This window comes from Clinocottus analis, unplaced genomic scaffold, assembly GCF_023055335.1.
Source record: "Clinocottus analis isolate CAN_PGR_092001 unplaced genomic scaffold, fCliAna1.0.p SCAF_9, whole genome shotgun sequence".
Classification (NCBI taxonomy): domain Eukaryota; kingdom Metazoa; phylum Chordata; class Actinopteri; order Perciformes; family Cottidae; genus Clinocottus; species Clinocottus analis.
In genome coordinates this window covers 17,620,814-17,643,096 of record NW_027176251.1, presented here as the reverse complement: position 1 = coordinate 17,643,096, position 22,283 = coordinate 17,620,814, and the positions used below count along the sequence as shown (strand labels likewise).

The 22,283-nt window shown below is 42.7% G+C and overlaps 1 protein-coding gene across 2 annotated transcripts in view; it reads right to left on the bottom strand.

Annotated features, from left to right (window-relative positions):
- oxr1a (oxidation resistance 1a) overlaps positions 1–22,283 on the bottom strand; it is a 144,751-nt gene that overhangs the window by 71,762 nt on the left and 50,706 nt on the right. For both annotated transcript variants that reach the window (XM_068570389.1, XM_068570391.1), the window contains exon 3: positions 13,065–13,261. In XM_068570389.1, coding sequence (XP_068426490.1) covers positions 13,065–13,261 — 197 coding nt within the window. The remainder of the gene's footprint in view (positions 1–13,064; positions 13,262–22,283) is intronic.

The window sequence follows — 22,283 nt, the reverse complement described above, 5'->3', positions numbered from 1 at the left end:
TCTGAACAGAAGACTGATATCATACCTAAGGCTTCACAAAACTGAGCACTGCCATGACCCGGCACCTCTATGCAACAATAGTATGATTGTCCGGTCATTCTTGATTCAATAATGTCTTTGGTCTCTGCAAAAATGCAGGAGAATAAAAAGGAGTAAGTGCACATTCTAGATGACGTAATAGCAAAAACAAAGATGACACATTTATTCTATTATTCTAATAACCCACTGGATTTAAAATTAACATTTTCCAATGAGAAGAGACCTTTTTTTAGGAGACCATTTTCATGTTCAGTCTGTCCTTTAAGGCCTGCATGTGCTCCAACGCAGCTTTAGCTCTCGTAATAGGTTGTGCAGCCGGAGTGGGGGGAAAAGAAATAAAAAATAAGGAAAGGCGTTCAAACCCGATGTGAAGGAGCTTCTGCTAACGGGCTTCCTTGTGACAGTTTTCCTGGCGCCTTGCCATCCAGAGAATGTGAGGAGCAGTGACCCGGGTGGAGAAGACAGCGTCTGCACGGTGCCGGCTAAATCTAGCCCTCCAGCTATTCTTCCTCTTGGATAAACCAGCGCATAGCAAACACGGCCCCCAGAGGATGTACAATGCAAATAGTCCTCCACATACTAATGAGGGCTAGAGGGAGGGTGTGTGCGTGTGTGTGTGTGTGCGTGTGTGCGCATGTGTGTGTGTGTGCGTGTGCGTGTCGAGGTAGATTTGGATGAGTCACACTTGTGGCCCTTTTTGACTCCATTTTTTGTTATCATACCCACTGATTAGGTAAAAACTACAGGGACAAAGGATGCTATAGAATTAAACCCAAAAGCACTCTCTCTGTCGCTCAGTGATTTCTCTCAGTAATGCATGCATGTACTAAATTATGTAAATGAAGAAACTTGGAAATAAATAAATATATATATATATATATATATATATATATATATTTATATATATATATTTATATATATATATATATATATATATATATATATATATATATATATATATATATATTTATATATATATATATATATATATATATATATATATATATATATATATATATATATATATATTTATATATATATATATATATATATATTATATATATATATATATATATATATATATATATATATATATATATATATATATATATATATATATATATATATATATATATTAATCGCATTATGCGCCAAATTCAATTGACGATTGATTTATTGTATGTTAACTGATGCAATGTGCACATACACAAAAAGTTTGGAGTCATTCATCCATACAGCTTTAATATTATGCATATTTAAAAAAATAGGACACGTCCCTAAGAGGTTAATTGGTCTGATTTTCCTCAAGGCAATGAGACATTCAAAATCCTTCAACGCAGTCTTGAAGATACAACTCCATTTATGATTCCCATAGAGTTTGGTATGAATCGGACAAAGCGCTGTAGGATATCAATGAAAAAGCGTGCTTTTCAAAAGTCAATCGGACAATCTGGGCGAGGGGCGTCGGCAGTCTAACTTCTATGGGGCGCTCGAGAGCAATTTCTTTTGACGCAAATTTGACGCCTATTTCATACGTCTATTTTCACCAGTCCTGACGAGCGTTCAAAATTTGATGAGTTTTGGAGTATGACAAGTCCCCCAAAACAGCACCCAATGTTCTAAAAGAAATAAAATCAGCATAATAATAATAATACCTTTAACAGTTTCAATAGGATCCGAGCGACTGACGTAGTCAGTCTGAGAGGACCCATAACACGGGTGATGTTTAATTACTGTCAACAACATATGGATGTACTATTTTTAGTACTTACAAAAGGCATGTGTTTTGTGCTCTTTTTCAGTTTTACAAAAAAATATTATATATTTTCCGACATAAAATTCTGCCAACTACAACAACCTGTCTGTTCATTGGAGAATACGGTGCTGCTGTAATGCTGAAGAATACGTTTTATACAACAACCTTTAGCGAAGACAGTACAGTTTCAATAGGGTCCTTCGGACTGACTATGTCAGTCGCTCGAACCCTAATAATATTGAATCTGATGGACCCTTTTTTTCTGAATTATTCAATTGAGTTATCTTCTACTTTTAAATTTCACATTTTCATGCTGCAGAAAATGTAACATTTTGATATTCTTGAAAATCCATGGTGAACAAAATGGCGTCAGACACCTTTCGTAAATGCATTTTGATGAGTTGGTTGCGGTTAGCAACAACTGCATGGAAATCAAATTGCGTTTCTCATAGATGTTAACAATAAAAGTCAGCGCTGCATGTTTAGAGAGTGGAATGCTTTTACTGTAAAGCAGCGCACATGGAATTTAATCCTGCGTGGGAATGGTGGACCAAGTAAGACAACTCTGCGATTTAACCTTTTGAAATCCAATCTCCTCACATCACCTCCCACGACCCTTCTGTGTGTCATCTTCATTTACTCTTAACCAGTAACATATAGACAGATATGTACACCTCTGAACAACATCTCACATGTGTACCTTTTATTATAACACCCAAATTATTCAAATAGCCCGAGTGGTTGCAGACTCCCTTTTTAGTTTGTGTATGCAATTTTCGAGGAAACGGTCTAAATACAGGGTGGTTTCCAAAAGGTTTTAAGATGGAGCAACGCTAGGTTGGTTTGATTGCAAACATCACATTGACCCAACTTGTGACACTTCTGTCGAGGCCTGCTTTTCAAATCTACACCACTGCAACTAATCGGTCTCTGCCGACACTCCATGCTTCTGCAAAATTAAATTAACAGTTATGTAAATATCACCCATGGCTGTGTAAGGGTTTATCGGCTCCTCTGAAGCATTGGCTAATTTACTACTGCCTTGCTGACATTACAAAAAACAGGGTTTTTGCTGTTTTTAGGTCAGTCTGCTTCATCACCAACACATGTACTTTATATACGCGCAAAATGGAGCCGTTTCTGAATAATAGGTGGCTGTGAATTCAGAAGCGAAAAGGGGAAACAAATATCTATGGTTTTGAGAAGCGGCAGATCTTACTTTCCCTTTGCTGAAAAAAAAATAAAAAAATCAATCGCAAAAGACCGGTGCTGGCATTCAACAGTAGAAAACTGCTTACTCTTCATTTGGGCTGTGTAATCAATCCTATAGCCAGAGGAGCGTTGGAGCCCTTTTCCAAACTAAGCGGGGAAACAGTAGGATTACTAGCTCTGTGGCATTTATAAATTGAGTCCAACGAGAAGAGGCCCACCGAGAGACTCCCGGTCAACGTAATTACACCGCCAGGCCAATAAATCCGAATCACAGATATTTTGCAGTAGCAACAGCAAACCTCTTTCCTTACGTTGCTTTCTTGCACTACAGAAGAAAATATTAATGTTTTTGTTGCGGTCTTAAGTAAAAAAGAAAATGAAATCAATGAAAGAAAGAAAAAAAAAGAAAAAGCCCAGTAGACTTTGTAGCAAAACATCTGTGTCCTTTGTGTCTGGCCAAGCTTCGAGATTTGACTCTTATGTATGAGAGTACATTGTGCGGAGCAGAAAAATCAGCATTTAATACCTTGAAACAGGTGGTGTAAAACAACCTTGTATTCCATCTCATTTTTCTTAAAAAAGTGAAGGACGCAGGAGCAGCTTAAAAAGCGCAGAATTGATTTAAGGACCACGGAGCATGCGTCATCTCTGAGGGACGTTTAGAAATAAAAAAATGTTGGATAAATATTGAAAGGACATTCGTGACTGAGCTAACAAAATCATACCGATCTTCATGACATTGAGACGGCCCGAGGATAAGTGCTTCTCTTGTCCCAGGTGCGTTCGTGTCTTGCATGCCGTGCTGTAATTAGCTGGAGGCTACCTATTGTCAATAAGCAGGAGCTGCAACTCAGTCTATTTTGACATTGAGTTACAATGTAAACCTCCATTTCAGAAAATTGGGGCCTGAGTGGATGCTCAGTCTAAATCCATCAAGAATCTGCCTCCGGATGCAACTTGGTTAGTGTGAGATTGACGGAGCCAGTGGGGGCAAAAAGGAACGAGGGCAGCATGGATCAATCTGCACGACTCTTTTGGGATTCGTGATACGACTAACCATCTCAGGTAAGACAAAAAAAACAAAACAATATTATAGTCATGCCGAGTTTGTTTTCATCGCCTCTTTTTTTAAATTCCTATTGTGATAAACAAAAGAAGTTCTGGACATTAATTCAGCGGAGCACCAAGTCTGATCCAGATAAGAAACGTTCAGGTAACTTGGATAATAAAAAGCGCTGAGTAGAAAGATGTAAAACTTGGAACGAGAGAGGTGAGATTCTTTTGCTTGTAACCAAGTTGGTGTCAAAGCTGCCGGGGAGGAACACTGCATGCCATTAACCTTTGTGGAGATGGTGTCTTGAACTCTCCTGGGTCGCTGGGAGTGTGTAGGTGTGTTTGTGTACGTGCAACTGTATCTGTAACACCTACAACCCACCCAGCGTGATGAGATTCCATCAAGAGGCACGAGAGGCATTGTCACGAAACAAAATGCAGCCTTTTGTTTAACAACGGAGGAAAAAGCCAGACATATCAGGTATCCCAATTAAGGTTTGCCAGAGCGAACATGATTTCGCCGCCTCTGGTGCCGTTTAGTGCGAACGCAGCCCGGGGGCACGTTGTTGTCGGGCTTTTCTTATCAACGCCTGGTGCAGACGATGGCACCCTGTGGGCAGCACCACTTCCACAGGATTATCAGTGGCGGTTCTTGTACAATATTACCTCATCTTCCCACCCAAAAGCACTAAAAAGTACATAAAATAAAGAGCCACTGGGATATCTTTCTGCTCAAAACCGGTGTGAAACATTGCCTTTAGGGTCTCTCTATCCACATGCATTTATGGCACATGAATGTGTGTTACTGACATGGTTTCTTCCCAGGAGTCTTTTTTGCTCTTCCTCGTGCGACCACAATGTGTATCATTTTGGTCATATGGATTGACTATGTTGTCATTTTTGCAATTTATTATTATTATTATTATTATTATTATTATTATTCACTTCATGTTGGACAGAAGAGAAACGTACTTTCAATCTTCTGTATGTTTGCACACAAGCAAGCATGCGTGTTGGTCTTTGCATTATAACCTGTTTTTATTCATTTCACTCTATATGCATTCCATTGGATGAAAGTTTGATATGATGGCAATAGCATGAACCATTTTGTCCATCACCAATCCATCTTGCCACTTTCGAGCAAAAATTAACCTTTAACTTCTTTAAAAGCAAAGAACAATGTAGAAAACAATTGTCTCAGCACTTTGCGCCACAAAATGTTGACCCTAGCCTCTCTAAACATCTCCACGAGTTGCACTGTACAGCAAGCTCCAACCATGTTGCTGTTTACCCAGCGGTTGCTTGGAAGAGTGAGACCTGATCTCTTAAATACACATGCAGTGTCAGGAGAAGTCAGAGACCTTGAGAAAGATAAGCATACAATAGAGAGTGAAGAAGACAGAAGAAAAGACATTGGGAGAAAGTGAAAGTGAGGAGCGGGTGAGGGGAAAGACTCTCTGTTGGATGTGTGGTGGGGCTAAGCTGCCTTCTGGTGCTACATGACGAGTCTGTACCGCCAAGGAAAAGGAGGCTCGGCCTTATCTCGGCGCGCACAAGCAGCTCTGCTGGCAAACGCACTGCGTGTGACGAATAGCTCTCCCTCTCTCTCCCTTCTCCTTCCTTTTTACTGTGTTATTGTCCCTCACCCGCTCACACCATTCCTCCCTCCCTCTCAGCCATTGACTTTGGAGGCGCTTATAAAGCCTAGTTTATGGTTCTGCGTCAAGTCGACGTGACGCCGTCGTTGAGCATTCGAAGTTCTGCGTCGAGGGGCTGCGTTGCTTTGCAATTCACCGCAATGTTGCCAGGGGGGTGTGGCTTTGTGGCTGTGGTTTCAGGGGTTATAGAGTCGGAGCTCATCAATATTGAAGAGCCAATGCTTATATTGCAAATGTTGAAGCGCAGGCGACAGAAAAGACATTTTGCGGAGGTGGCCTGTACGACCACAAAAAAAAAAGAAAGCAACTGCCAGAAATTACGTTTTGAGCGGACCAATCACAGGGCTTGCGGTCCGCGTCAACGCGACGCATAGTTAGGAGTTTTGGGAGGTTCACGTCAGGCTACGCCGTCGACCTTACGCAGAAGCATAAACTTGGCTTAAGACTTGATACGGATGTACAACACGGGGGAGTTGTAGGGGTGGCCTCATACTTAAGGTGGCTCTCAACACAGACGAGTTGCCTCCTTTTGCTGACGGTCTGCCCCTTACATGGTCTGTAACAACAGCATGGGAGAGAGTAATTAGGGTATTTCCATTTGTCTAGTTTAAATGCTCGGCTTCTGTTGAAAGGGATAAATAAAGGCTTTGGTAAGTTCCTACCAAAATGTCCATCACATTCATCATCTATAGTTTGGCACGTTAGCATGCTTTGCTAAGGAGTGGAACTGAGGCTGTCGGGAAATTGGTTAGTTGTTGGTCTATTGGAGAATTTCAAATTCTGATCACACACTGGTGAGAGATATGCTTTTTGGGATCATGAAAACATTACAGAAATTCATCCTAAATTTTTGTACAAGCTGCCAGGGCAATTCCTCCAATGGCTATTGAGATATTTCAAATTGCACCATAGCGGTGACCAACATTGGGATGAAGCTGAACCCAGGAGAGAATGTATTGATATGGGCAAGAAGTTAGAAGCTGCTCGTTATACCGCATTCGGGGCTTATTGACCAGGTCATTGAATGAGCCTGTCAGCAAAAAAAAAAGCTAAGGAGATGCTATTTTTAGGCACGTAAACACCTGAACAGGGACTATGCGGGGGCCACACACATGTAATTCACTGAGCTTAAAGCTGCATCTTCACTGCTCTTTAGAACTGAGGTAAGACTGATAGTAAGCGGGGGAGAAAACGCGGAAAAAAAGGCACACATTGCTGGTAAACCTTTGGCTGTTTTTTTTTTAATCATCACTCTTTTTTCATTTCCTTTAAATCCCCCTACGGTCGCGGTCCAAGCAGAACACAAGTAGATGTTTACGCGGTGTCTAAATAATCTACTGTACCAACAGTGACATTCACATGGTCTTCCGGCCTTGACCAGACTGGGATCATCTGACAATTTAGCCCGTCAAACGAACGGTTTAAAATTAAAGAAGGGTGAAATTAAAATCATCCGGGTAAAACTACGCCACCAAGGTCAAACAACTATTCGCATTTCCATACTGACATGTACGTTGTCCCATTACCATAGAGAAAGGGAAAAAAAGCACCAGAAAGATGTGTAGCAGTGGCATGTGTGAAATTGCCACCGCTGGCTACGATCTAGATCTGTAAACACGAGAGACGGGCCACCTGAGACAATTATATGAAACACACAAAAAAAAAAGAGAGCAACGGCGGTGTAGCGCCCGCAGCATTGGCTGTAACTGTCAACCTCTGCAGTGATTCGCTCCTCGTCACGCTGAGACTATACAACTGCTACCAGAATAGACTGTTTTTCAAGGACAGGCACTCCAGCTATGGGTCCACACTCAAAACAAAAACTCAAGTATCCGAAGCAAAGACGCAACAGGGTTGTGACTTAACATGCAACTTGACACTTGTTACTATTTATTGAATAGCTGCTAATTTAATTCAGGCCACAACGACATGAAACTGCATATCCAATGAGGCTTGGTGGGAGCCAGCAGCGAGTTAGCGTATTGCCCCCCCAGCACCGGTTGCTCGCCTCTTCGACCCTGCAGTGAAAATCCAATGAATAAATAACAGTGGAATAATCTGTCACATGGCGGCAGTGGCAGGGTCCGCCGATCTTGGGCCACCAGGGTACGGCAACACGTGTTGTTCTGTCTTGTTTATTAGCATTTCCTCTGTCAGGTGATGTAGATACAACACTGCGTTTGCAGGAGGGAAGGGGGGAGGTGGGTTCTGCCTGCCACACCTCCACTCACTGAGGTGACAATGCATGCTCGCGGCTATATTTTGATAGAATATCATAAAATAGAAATCAAGAAGTTCTAGATATTTTCTATACAAATAGATAAATACTTACTAAACTCTTTACAAATATTAGTTTTCTGAGCAACAATCGTTCTCAATGTGGAGAGAGAAGGCACTATTTTTTTGTGACCGCTCCTTGCACTTTAAGTTGAAAATCTCTGAACTTTGCAGAAAAGCGCCGGTGACGTCACTGTCGTAAATAGAGCAGAAGCTTGTTTTGGCCGTGCCCGTCTATCCTGAGCTCTATATTCCGGACAGACACAATCATAACAAAAGACATGAAAATCCCATTCAGGAGCAGATCGGCCTGGCGGACACTGAATGTTGCTGGTGAGTGTTGTTCCTTTATTCTGCTATGCGTCGCCTTTGTTCCAACATTTCGTCTGTGTGATTGAGCCGTGACAAGCTTATCTGTATGAGTATGAAGCAGACATCCTTCATGCTCGTGGTGAAAAAAAATAACGTCAAACAAAAATACACAATAGCCCAAATAGGAAATAAAAAGCACAGGACCGATGACAGTCTATCATGCAAGGGGTGGTGATCTCTTGTCAAGATCGTCGTCATAGAAACATAGTTCATCTCCTTAAAAAGGGTAGTTCCTCCCCCGAGGAGAGCAAATAGAAAACAGGAGGAAAAGCCAGGGCAGTTCTGGATTTTGCAGCTTTAAAAACGAAAAGCTTTTAAAACAACAAATAAAAGAAATTAACTGAGCTTTTTCGGTGGTAATTCTTCAGTAAAACAAGTCCACTCACAGTGCAGGGAAGGAGCATGAGCGGCAAAAATAACGGGGTACTGTTATTGTGAAGAATTTATAGGGAATGAAATGTGTTCATCCACAGACAGTCCTTTGACCGGGCCATATATCTGATTAGGCAGCTCGCATTTCAGTCTCACCCAATCGCAAGCGTTGCATTGAAAAGGACAAAGTGGAACAGCGGCCCAAGTCGGACAACAGCATAATGCAATGAAATGCCTCCCCCAGACTGCAGTCAAGGTTGGTCACATCAGAGGTGGTACATCAAGATAACAAGGTAGAAGGTGTGAAGAGGAAGAGAGTAAGCGACAAGGTGAAAAGAGGAACAGAAAAGAGGGAACGATGAAGGATCAGAGAAGGGATTTGAGGACAAAATGGCAGAAAAACAGGTATGCGTGCGTGTGTGTGCGTGTGTGATACAAGGAGGCGAGAAGTGCAGCAGTTCTCCTTTTTGAAGCCATTATCTGCAGCAACACGCTGTGAAGTCTCTCCCTTTGCACCCGTACAAAGACATTGGCAAGAGGGACGGCAGCATACCTCCACATAGGCTTACCGAGCAGTCATGAACTGTTTCCATAGTTAACATCTCATAAAAACATACAAAACTAGTTTGTGAGCGCGCACAGAGCATGAGTCAGCCTCGAAGGAAGAAGAACTAAACAAAGGGACAGAAGAGCCCCTATGCGGCACGTATCCAACGAGAACATAGTGTGCCGAGAGAGATTTCAAACGCACACTCGTTGTAGGCCCGAAGTTCTACTTAATGAGTCTAGAGCAACAGGGGTGTTTCCGTTCGTATCCTGCTTGGCCTTTTTTTTTTAATCAGCGTGCAGAGATTCAGATGAGCGGAGGCTGACACACGGAGATGCTGGAAATTTGGGGAGAACCGGTGTCACACCTCTTCTTTCGTCCTTTGTACATGAACAGGAAATGCTCCTGAATGACGTCACTCTGACCTGCTCTGACACCGGCCAGCTCTCAGACACCTTCTCTCCGCTCACCAGGGTTAAAGGTCGCCGCAACGATGCCGTTAAAATGTGACTCGCTTCATGCGAGCATGCCATCAACGTATTGACGACTACTTCTTGTCAGAGGTGGGTGGGTGTTGTCCCGGTGGGTCTCAATAGCTCATATTAAAATGTCGGCGGTGAATGTGCTTACCTGCCTCTAATGACAGGTCCGTCTGAAGTATGGCAGCACAGCACAGCAGGCTGCCTGCCACATTATTACTATCCCATTAGAATAAATTAGCATGAGCAGCAGCCTGGCCCGGGTCCGACTGCATAAAAAAAAATGCCACAGGGCTCCGCTTCCTGGATCTTATCTAGATAGGAACCAGAGAGATGGGACACGGTCACTAATTAATGTCTCATTATGTGACTCTGCAGCTTACATGACTGACAGATGCAGTATTTCTGTAATTGTATGGGAAGAGGGAGGGCGATAAACTGGGCCTTGGCGGGAGTGTGGTTTCATCTAGGGCAACGCTGGCTGGAGCAAATAATTAACTGCTGCAACTCACGCAGTAGAAGCTTGGACAATTTGTTACTTTGTAGTTAAAAGACGTTTAAAAAGCACAAGAGTCACAGCGGCGGTTCATCTAGAAGAGTTTAATGACCGAATGGCTGAGCAGTGACTTCCGACCCTGCCAACAGATTTGGGTGATGGATTGATGGTAAGAGCGGGCGGAAATATCAACAGTCACTCCACCTGTCCGGCCGAGCTTTTATCTTGCAATTCCCTGCACACATCGATTATCGCCATCTGCACGAATGCGGACGACCTCAAATTGATCCGTTCTCCTGCCGATGCCGGGCCCCGGGGAGCCGAAGCGATGAGTGATGACTCTGTAGAAAGAGCTCAACAGAGTGAGACACCAGCGGGGGGGAACACACACACACGCGCGCCTTCGTCACCGCCCTTGGCGGCGCAAACGTTGACCTGTTACCCAACTCCAGGTGTGGCCTGAAAAATCATGACGCCCCCAAAAAGACAGGACTGGTCTGGTTCCAATGGGCCTTTTTCATGTTTTCGTGAAAGCAAAACAAACTGCTTTTTTTTTTCTGACGCATGCATGTCATTTTAAAAGTTAATCACCTATTAAATCTCTTAGCAAATTGGAAATCGTCAAGGATGCAATCTGTAAAAGCAATTGGTATAGTATGCAGGTAATCATGTTAAAATGTACACACGTGCAACACTGGATTTTGCTGTAAATAATCAGAGGTAATGGTTGCTAGAACAGAAGTGTATCGTGTTCATGTACTGCTACATGTAATTTGGCATTCCTTGTCCAAAGGGTTAGGGTTAGATTTCAGAATCCAAAATTGTATTTCCCCATGTGGGTCCATTTAACACTAATGATACAGGGTGACATCCTCATCACTGTCCAATGAATAATAGGTTACCGAAACGAGAAAGGACTCACAATAGGAGTGTGAGCAGCACTGCCAGAGGATGGCGATGGGATTGGGATTGACAGCACAATTTACAGTTGCTGTGTTGTCTGGTGGCTTTCCATTGTCAACTTCTCACGTCATCGGAATTTATCATCATTTGTGTGTTTTTGTTTTAGAAGCCTTAGCAGTACCACACTCCACTGTTTTACACATTTTTATTTTGAAATAGCCTCATTAGACACCATTTAATGTTAGGTCTGGTTGCAAAATATAAAGTAAACCATAAAAAAATGAAAATGCAGAATATAGACTTTTTCAATGATAAAAAAAAATATTGTCATCTGTTATTCCATATCCTTTCCTGATGTTGAAAGGTTTGCCGTGGCATCGTTTTAGTATTCATATATAAATATTTTATTCAATTCCATTTATTTTGTATAACCCAAAATCACAAATTTGCCTCAGAGGGTTTAATGTTTATTTATATATATTTAGGCAGTTAAAGTACCAAAGTCATATTTTCAGTTTCTTGACAACACTATTTACCTGTTGGTCCATTTGTAGGGAGTCACTGAGCGTAAACATCTCAAGGCAAACTAAATAGACTGATGCGCTCAGATAATGTGCAGTAGCATCAAACACACGTCGAAAACACTTTGTCTCCTTGCAGCATTGCTGAGTGAGCTATCGTCAGCAAACAGTCAATCTTCTCTTCTCAGCCAGGTGATAAGTGGGAGGAGGAAGTATTCACAGGTCAGCACTCACTTTGGTGTCTATGCAATTAGTCATCATTGGGGACTCGGACTTTGAACTGCCCTTTTTTCTTTCCATCTTCTTTCATGTGCTTCGTTCAAGCATTTGTTTTTTTGCACGTTCTCATTCTTTCCATTCAGAACCAAAGTGCCATTTTCAAATTGCTCCATGAAACTGAAAATGTTTTGTGCACAACCATAAACATTTCTGTGAAAAATATTTTGGAAATGTTGGAAGGTTCATGTTGTTTTGTGTCAATTTAGCTTCGAGATATTTGTGGCTGTTGACACCGATTCCTCCCCTTAAAAAGTTCATGAAAGTGTTTCACAGTCCTAAAATTAAAGACTATCGGAGGTAAATAAAGTGCTGCAGCAGCGCTGCGTTTGTGGTACAGGGGGGAACATTAACTACATGGAGAAGTCACAGCACGGCAACAAGTGCCATCGACGTCACTGCGAATAAAAGCAGAATCAGTCAGGATAAGGGCCTCGCAGATTACCTTTCAGTGGTTTAGCAGAGTCCTGCTGGCGTTCGCTTTCCTGCGCGGTCTCCCTCTCTCCAACCTTGACCCAAGCAGCTCGCTAACTGAATCACACCCGTGAAGCGAGCAGAGACGCATCACATTTCTTGAGTTTGGGAATTGGTTTAGCTCAAACTCATTTCATCATCTGCAGAAAGTCAGCTCCCTGAAGTGTGCTTACTCTCAGAAGTAGCAACCTGGCCGCCGACACAGAAATAGACCGCCAACAGACAGTCCCCCATCCTCCCCTCACAAACAAAATATAATTTATCGCAAGAATAAATGTCATCACTGTCATGTAATTATAATTTGCGAGCAGGAAATGAATTAGAAGACGAGAAACGTGGAGGAGCCAGCCCGTGAATGTAACACAGTAAAGTTGGCTAGAGTGAGAAGTTCATGTCGATTGCTCGGAGAGTAAGAGAGATCCTGTGTGAAAACGCAGCTAAAAGGATGCGTTGCTTTGATCAACATGTTCAATTCCTGTATTTCTCAAACTGCAATTCTTGATCTAGAGTTTAGAGAAAAGGGAGCTGTAACAGAAGGTTGTTGGTTTTAATCCCTAAAAAAAAAAAGGTATGCATATGACGTCCTAGATCTTACATCATCAGCTGCCACACAAACAGACATCACTTACCTATGGTGTAGCCTCTCTTCAGCTCGCCACACCGGGGGCTGCGGCGCTGGGAGTTGGTCGTGTTGTTCTCCTGCACGGCCAGGCCAGCCGTCGTCTTGGCAACCGCTGACGCGGCCTTGTTGGGGGGTGAGGCTGGCACCAGGGTCGGGGAGAAACCCTCGCTGGCAATGTCTACCGACTGCGACTTCTTCTTTAGTCTGCGGGGGGGAGGGACACGAGCAAAAGCACAGCGGCAGAACACATTATTGTTTTGGTCAGAAGATGGGAAATTCTACTGTGAATACACAGCGGAGGTATCGCACGACCTCCTATCGCGGCGTATTTGCATCAGAGGTCGCCAAAGCCAATGTGCTGTGTCACAGAAAAGTAATCATGCAGGTCAATTTTTGCAGAGGCACGGAGGTTGGGAGGGAGAATCAATAGGCTAATCACACCCTCGTTACGGGTGAATTCATTAGAATCGCTCTGTCGCTCAGTTCACAGCCTCTACTCTGAAGAGGGAATAAAGCAGAGGGGGGAATGGAGGAGGACAGCAGGAGTCCAGAGTTAAGACCTTGCTGGTGACAAAATCTTAGGGAGTAACAACCTGCAGAACAAAAGCTTGGAGCAAATGCTCAGCAATCTGCAGTGGTAGGAAATGTTGCAGTTGATTATCGACACTTTAAATTCACCCACTCTCTTGTCACCTGTCTCTTCCCCACATCCTTGGATTGTTTACAAGTGGTCCAGAACACTGGGGCCAAAGCTTTTTTACCAGGTTCTCTTCAAAAGGTTCAATGGGAATTCCCTTTGAACACTTTCAGAGCTCTGCATGGTCAGGCCGCTTTAGCGATCTACTGCAGCCGTAGGTCACTAGTTGAGATTGTGCCTTCCAAGTTATGGTTCCTAAACTTTGGAACTCAAGAGTACTGTGCGATGCACTCCTAGAAATATATGCCGCTAAACTAGAGGTGTGGCACTTTGTCAAAACTTGCTGCCTACATTTAGAAAGCAACTGGACCACCAAGAGTTTGGTTGAAGTGTGAGTTGCGCTAGCAGCGGTTGATTTAGCCTCAAGCTGCTCGCGTCAAGTAGATATGAGAAGCGATACCGCACCCACACAATTATACTTGGGCGTTTCTGTAAAAACTTTGGGTAAAAAGAAGGGAAAATGTCTCCTGAAACTCTATCTATCTGCAGTCTGAAAAAGTCCTGAAACAGCAATACAAGATTCCCAGCACTCCGCGTCTTCGCACACACTTTCAATCATTCCAGCAAAAACTGCTGAAGCGAACAGAATCTTTCTGGCCATTTCACCCGAGTTCCCATCCCCTGATGGACCAAAGCAGCACACATGACATAGTGTCTAACTGGCTAATGAAAAGGCATAATCTCCATGGAGATGCTGTCCATTACTGTGTGTGTGTGTGTGTGTGTGTGTGTGTGTGTGTGTGTGTGTGTGTGTGTGTGTGTGTGTGTGTGTGTGTGTGTGTGTGTGTGTGTGTGTGTGTGTGTGTGTGTGTGTGAATTTAAACCAACCCAAACGCTTCTCAAAGTCTATTTAGTTATGAAGAAACGCACTTACTGACCATTTTTCACTATATTCACACAAAAAGAAAAACGTAATTATAAAACATCCAGCAGGCTCCGTTGCTCCACTCTGTACAGCATACAGCAGACTTTAAATATTTTTTTAAATATTATGAATATTATTCTCATTAAATTACAACTGTTACTTTAAACATTATGATTTTATGCTTAAATTACTTTCATGTTTTGAATATTCAGAAAGTTTTAAACTCTTGCTGAAACACATAATCATTTAAGTCCAGTGTATGAATTAATTAAAATCAACGAATGTATCATTGATACAGATTGCCTGAGAGCCTTACTGCATCATAGTACACTATAATTTCTTGGTGCATGCATTTTGTGGTCCTCTGTATGTAAATAAGACATTTCCACGATGTATTGGTGCATAAAAGTCCCCAAGGATGCAGTAAATTAAGTGTATGACGCTCAAAATGTCCTGGACCCCTCGGATCCCCCAATGCTCAACACGTGTCCCTATTGTTAAAAACAAAACACAAATTAGCTGGATACGTGTGATTTTGCCGAAGACTATTTTTAGGAAGCTGCCTATTTGTGTGGTTGGAATAGAATTGATGCTAATGGTAAGGGAGAGTGAGACACACACAGTGACAGGAAGACAAGAGAGAGTGAGAGAGTATGAAGCTGTGTGAAGTCTATCTCCACTCCCTAAGGAGTTGGTACTAATTACAGTCTCATCATAGAGCAGAAGCCCCTCTTCCAGCTCTGTTTCACTGAGCTTCAAGGCCAAAGCATCATAACTCTGTGTGTGTGTGTGTGTGTGTGTGTATGTGTGTGTGTGTGTGTGTGTGTGTCTGTCAGAGATCAAATGAGAAGGAAGGAACAGAACTAATGTGTTACAGTCCCACAAAAGAAGATGGAACGGGGATGCCGTATGTTTATTTTTGCAGTCAGATCAAATACCCATTACTTTATGGAGCTCTTTTTCACAAGCGTGCAATTTCCAGTGGACAATGCGGTTCAATGTAGAGTCAGTCCACAAATTTCAAGACAGACTTGAAACTGGAAAAAGACAGCGGTGGAGAGAACCAACAGTGCCCGTTCAGTATTCTTCACTACGCTGCCCTGCTGGAGTTAAGCCTCAACTGAGATATGACTCTGATCACTCAATGAAGCCCTTTGGATTTAAATAGTTTCTCTATAAAAACATACAATTTTGCAAATCTGCCCAAAAGCTGTATTAATTGCTTGTATTGAGAAAAATATGAATAAATATGAATATGAACGTAGGAAGCTAAATATAAACTGAGGTGGGATTTCTTCAATTTGTGCACAAAAAAAAAAACAAATAAGGACGCTTGGCTGTTACGAGACACGATATGAAGCATCACTACCTGCTGCTAGTGAAGAGATGAGAGCCAGAGTGCATTTTGAACAGTAACTACTGGGCTTATAACAGTAAGAACAGACCGTGTCATCAGGCCAAAACAAATAGTCACAGCTCACTGAGGTAAACTGGCACCGACATGTGACAAGGTCTGGGGCTCACCACAGTAACCCGATGTCAGCTCTAAAAGCAAATGATTGTTTTTTTCCCCCTCACTGTCCCAAAAACCTTGCTGCCAGTTGTTTTTTGTGTCCAATAAAGCTTGTAGTATTTGTTCTTGCTGCAATGTATGTACAGTCGGGGTCAGCATTTTTTATTTCTGCTCCAGGCCTGGGTGGTGCCAACATTTCAAATACGGCTCTGCGCTGTGGTAACCACGGCCCCGGTCACAGGCCCTCGAGGGCCCACGAGGGACAGCAGTCGCGTTCACCCGAGAGTGTGTCAACTGCATGGCAAGAATGTGAAAAATGCTGCACAAGATGCCATTTTTGTCCCTCTGTGAGGATGTGAAGAGCTGACTTGTGGTCAGAATAGTCCTTTCTGTTGTACATCCCAGCTGGGAATGCAACATTTTGTTGTTTTACAGAATCCCAGTTCAAGTAAGGCTGATGCTGCGCAGCCATTTCAGCTGCAGTCTTCAGCCACCGCTTCTCGTGGCGAGCAGTATCACTCCTATGAACATGGCTTTCCGAGCAGGTTTCCTTTAACTTGTAACTATAATAACAGCTGAGCCAAAACAGCAACATTTTAATTTCAAAGCGGTCACCTGGAGCTACACAATCGAAAACAAAAGGGGATCCGTATAGTGCGATTAGAAATTTTACGCTTTTTCAAATTGGGGTACTGTAATTCAATTATTTCCTCTGCCAAGGAAGTTATGTGTCATTGGTATGAGTGAAAAAACAACACAACACTAGGCAAGGTGTAATGTATGTAGTGGACTCCCAGCATTAAGCTAAAAGTGTGAAGAGTGGGATGGAAAGCGTGGAATTTTACAACCTAGCTAATAATCTGAGATCTCCATGCTACAAATGCGCCCTACTTCACTGTTAAACCCAGAAAAAAGTCCTGGTGTGAAATTGCAGCAAGATTACAGGCTTTTTAAATTTTTTAAAATAGGCTTCGTCCTAAGCTGTGCCCCCCCCCCCCACCCCCCGCACCCCCCCTCCCCCCCGCCCTCCAAAAAAAGTAGCGATATGAGCACCAGAGAGGAATGAAAGGCGCACGTCAACAAAGCCACCAGCTCTGACAGATTGCTATCCGCGAGCGAACGCTTACGCAAAGATGAGCAGAGGGAGGAGACAAATGAAGGAAACAGACGTGGAGGCATTTTTGTTTTTCTACCCCCACTGCTGTGATTTGACCCGGGCCAGGAGGCAGTGGTGTATTTGCAGCCCTGCCAAACTGGCATCACTGAGATTATCCGACTCTACTGGGATCCACGTGGTTTGGCAAAGGATGCATAAACAACAAGAAATTTGGCGCTAAGTCAAAACATGCTTATCGTTTCCCCACTAAAAGGGATTAGACCTAAGAATAAAAAATAAAAAAAATTAAAAAAGGGAGCTGCGTTTGCATTGCCTTCCCGTTCCCCACAGCTACAACGTAACTTTCTTTTTTTTCCCCCAGGGAATTGGTGTTAAAGCAGAAGATAGGGTGCTGTGCTGTATAAAGCTATATAGGGAAAGGCTGGGTTGACTTCATACCGTGTAACAATGCTGACAGCACAATGACCTGTCAATGCCCAAGAGTCCCCATACACTGAATGCTACTTATGTAACTTGAAAAGAAAAAAAAAAGGAGCGGAACAACCTCATTACATTAATTTATTGCAAGAGCAGTAGCGGGAAAACGCAAGACGTGCCCTTCAGGTAGAGGAACATAATGAGCGACTGACGATGAGTCACATCTTTATTAAGTTATTCGAGGCGGGCAGATGTTCCTTTCGGTTGATGTTAGGTTCAGTCTCAACAGAGGACAACAATTTCCAAAAGTGGTCCAGTATTGCGCGAGAGCGCTGCAGCCGTTAGACGTGCTGCGATGTAATCGTATCAGGGGCTAGATAAAACAATAAATAACATAACAAAATTGATTGTTGAGGGAATTCATTTCCTCAACAATCAACTTTTAACTTGATTGGAGTCCATTTGTGCTAAATCCAGTTGATTGGACATGATTTAGAAAGGCATGTCTACATCAGACCCCACAGTTGATAGTGCATGTCAAAGCACAAACCAAAACCTGACCCTTAGAAACAAAATTCTCTGGTCTAATGAAACAAAGATTGAACTCTTTGGCGTGAATGTCAAGCGTCACGTCTGGAGGAAACCAGGCACTGCTCATCACCTGGCCAATACCATCCCTACAGTGAAGCATGGTGATGGCAGCATCATGCTGCGGGGATGTTTTTTAGCGGGTGGAACTGGGAGACTAGTCAGGAAAAGATGAATGCAGCAATGTACAGAGACATCCTTGCTGAAAACATGCTCCATAGAGCTCTGGACCTTAGACTGGGGTGTTGACGACAGAGGAGTGGCTTCGGGACAACTCTGTGAATGTCCTTGAGCAGCCCAGACAGAGCCCCAACTTGAACCCAATGAATATCTCTGGAGAGATCAGAAAATGGCTGTGCACCGACGCTTCGCCTTTAAAGTTGGGGGAACTTGAGAGGTTCTGCAAAGAAGAATGGGAGAAACTGTCCAGAAATAGGTTTGCAAGCTTGTAGAATCATACTCAAGAAGACTTTAGGCTGTAATTGCTGCCAAAGGTGGTTCAACAAAGTATTGAATACTTATGTACATGTTATATTTTGTTTTTTTATTTTCAATAGACTAGCAAAAATGTCTTATACATTTGTTTCACTTTGTCATTATGGGGTGTTGCGTGTAGAAGGTTGAGAACCTCATCACAACAATCTGAGCCTGCCAGCAGTAAAAACAAGCACTTTCCACTGGACGTAACGCTATATTGACACTGACCGGTTGACCTCGCAGCTCATTCCACGGATGCCGTTAACAGCGCTCTCCCAAAATAACAGACTTTTAAATTTAAAAAAAAAAAGTGTTACTTTGGCACAAAAGACTTCACATGTTGGTTTGGAAACCAGATGCCAATGGTATAATAGATAGATAACAGATAGATATGTTGTGTACGGCCCTGTAGCATGTGTATACCGAAGGGCTGAGTATGGTTTGACATTTTGCAATAAATTTGCTGATACGACCTCTAAAAAAGGTCCGAAACAAGACAATACATGATCGATAATGTCTTCTCAATCCCACGGAAGTAATCTCCAGGGTATCTGTTGATTATATCTCGTCAACAGCCTCTCGCCTTAACACCATCCATCAGACTCTGATCAAATTACTATTTGAAACAGGAGTTTGCGGGGATTGCAGTTCCTGCGGCCGCCGAGGCAGGCAATCATAAACAGAACAATTGTGTGAATAAGCTCAGTCTCAACAAAAAGGGAGTCAGTTGCCGTTGAGGCACCGAGAGGGCAACTACAACCTTTGGCCGTGTATGTTAATGAGCCCTCCCTCCCGGTTTCATCCGTTAGCCTGATAACAGCACCCCTTGCCTTGCTGTCAGACACCTAGACATAATAATGCACGGATCTGTACGCCACATTATGCTTATCCGCCCTCACCTAATGCTAGAGCGGCTATTCCGGGTCAAAGGGTTGTGTGAAAGTTTTGACCAATGGGGCTTTAAACTAGACTCCGGATCGAAACGATTAGTTAGCGTTTAAAGGCGAATGAACTGAGAAGTTATTCCTGCATTCTGAGGATGTGAAGGCAGACAGAGACCAGCTCCTGCAGACTGGATGGATCAACAGATGGTGTGTGTGTGTGTTTGTTTGTGTCCGTGTGTGTTTTAGTCTCTGCTGTTACACTGTAAAAGTGAGATACTGAAAACAGACAGAGCTGCAGCACAGAACTAGGAAAACTGAGTGACCTTATAGCTGATTGTTGTATAGCATTGTGTGCTTTGAAAAAAAAAAGTTTGTTATATGCTTCACACTTCTACTTAATAAACCCACATTTATATGAGCTCTTCTTTTGCAAAGTGTTAAACATCCAAAAATGTAAGTGATGAGCACATTTACAATTTTACTTGTACATCCAGTTTTAAGCTACTGTGTACTTCTACTCTACTACACTTAAATGAATATTGTACTATTTTGCTAAGCTACATTTGTTGTGCAGCTATGGTTACTACTTTTCCCAATTTAGATCTTAGAAACCTATAACACAAAATATAACTCGTTCTTTTACAGTATGAAATGTTTAAAAAAATAGCTCCACCTTTAAAGTAAAATGGAACAGTCCTCTCAAGGAAAACAACAAAATCCATTTGTTTAGCAAATCCAAAACACCATCTGTTGATGTTGAAGCGACAAAGCCCTCCAGCGGCAGGATTAATTATGAATGCTGTTCGTCGGGAGCAGAGGAGACTTTATTGTAGAACAACAAGATACTCAAAAGGTGGATGGAAGGTGGTAAGGTAAACAGTCAGAACGAATGTGATTGTTTGCACCGTTCTGCTGTTAGCATCGTTAGCTTCTTGTCGCCGGCTCAGCCGTCCTAATTTTGAAGTGAAGTTTCTGACCACCGTGACAACACCACAAGTGCAACTGAGCCTGTGCTTCAATTACAAATCTAGCCTGGCTGAGGAGCACACACAAAGCATGGACACTAAAACAACACCTTCCCGTAATGCCTCATCAGCCACCAGGCCTCGAGCTATGTCTAATGGTTTCTCCATCACTTAGCATCTGCCGACGATGTCAAGCTGCTCCATTTCAAAGTAAAAAAATGATCAGGTTTTGTGGGTGGCTGCTGTTTGTTTTCTAAAATGTGTCAATATTGCACCGAAACTCCCCTAAGCCACAGCCTTTCACTTGACTAACAGAGAGATTATCTAAGATGACACAACGGTAGGGAAAAGAAGAAGAAAAATTGCGGCTTCATCAAGTGTCTGGCTTGGAAACATGTTTTTTTCTCCCTCACTTTCTGGCTCTCTGTGCATCACTCAGGCAGCAAACAGCGAGCAAACCTGCTCTCTTTATCCCCATCTTGGTGACAAACAAACACACAACCTGTCAGACTAGGCCACTCGATTATACACAGCCTCCGGCATTTCAGTCCGAGTATTTGCGGGACCTTGGGACTGTTACTGCAGTCTTCCACTGTCCTCCCTCTACCTGCTAGCCTCATCCTGTTCTCACGCTTTCATTTGCCAGGTGACGCGATTGGTCAGCAAAAGCAGTGGGTGCCTCGTCATGCTACTGTGGCGGTGCAGAAATTAGAGATGTGCTCAGAGTATTGGCGGTGTGGGGAGCCTCAGGTTAGATCATCGTCATGGGCAGAAAGAGCAGGAGAGGTGCGGGGGGAAGGCAAGACAGCAGAAGGATGAAAAGGAGGGTTTTAATTATCACAGTTATTGGCTTCCCACATTGCGTGTTATTCTTCCTAACAAATGAAAGGCAAAGAGAGCTCAGAGCAAAACAAAAAGTGGAATGAAAATGTAATAGTTTCCCCACAACCACCACCTTCTACAATTAATGTAAAACCAGTACTAGTTTCTTATTGTGGAGATGATTTACTAAACTGGGTGAAAGATCCTGTGCTCACGTTTTATGTCAGATCTAATTTAATAGATGAATGTTTGGACACTTTCTGAGAATCTGATGAAACCTTATGGTTTATTTGGTAGTTCTTGAACTTGTTGTGTCTCCTGGTAAGAATGTAATTTGATACTTTTCATAGATCAAACTGCACCGTGCCAACAGTGCAAACAACGGCAACAGTGCTGACAAAGTTAACAGTTTTTCCTGATGCAGAACCGCAGGGTGGACGCTACGGATGGCAACATTATCAGCTGCAACCCGCCGCAACTGTGCAACGCCATGAGCTACATACTAACATACAGCAAGAGGCAGACCTGCAAGCTAAACAAAACTTAAAAAAAGACTTCAATCTCTGCTAAAGGAGTCATTACACTACTATATCTTTACATTACAAATATTTGTTGGATGCTATATTAACGCTCTGCATTTCGTATAAGGAACCTGTAACCAATATATGAAAAGAAATGTAAAAAAAAACCAACACATTTGTTGTTGCCAATTGCTCTTGTTGAAGTTATGAGAGACACTTTGAGACCAGTGTGGGCAGAGTGTTCAGTGATTCATTCTGATCTTGTGTGATGGATTTTGGAAAAACAAAAACAAACCAAAATAATAAATAAGTTAACTAAAACCTTTTCACCTTTGCGTATGTCTGAAAGACTGATAAACA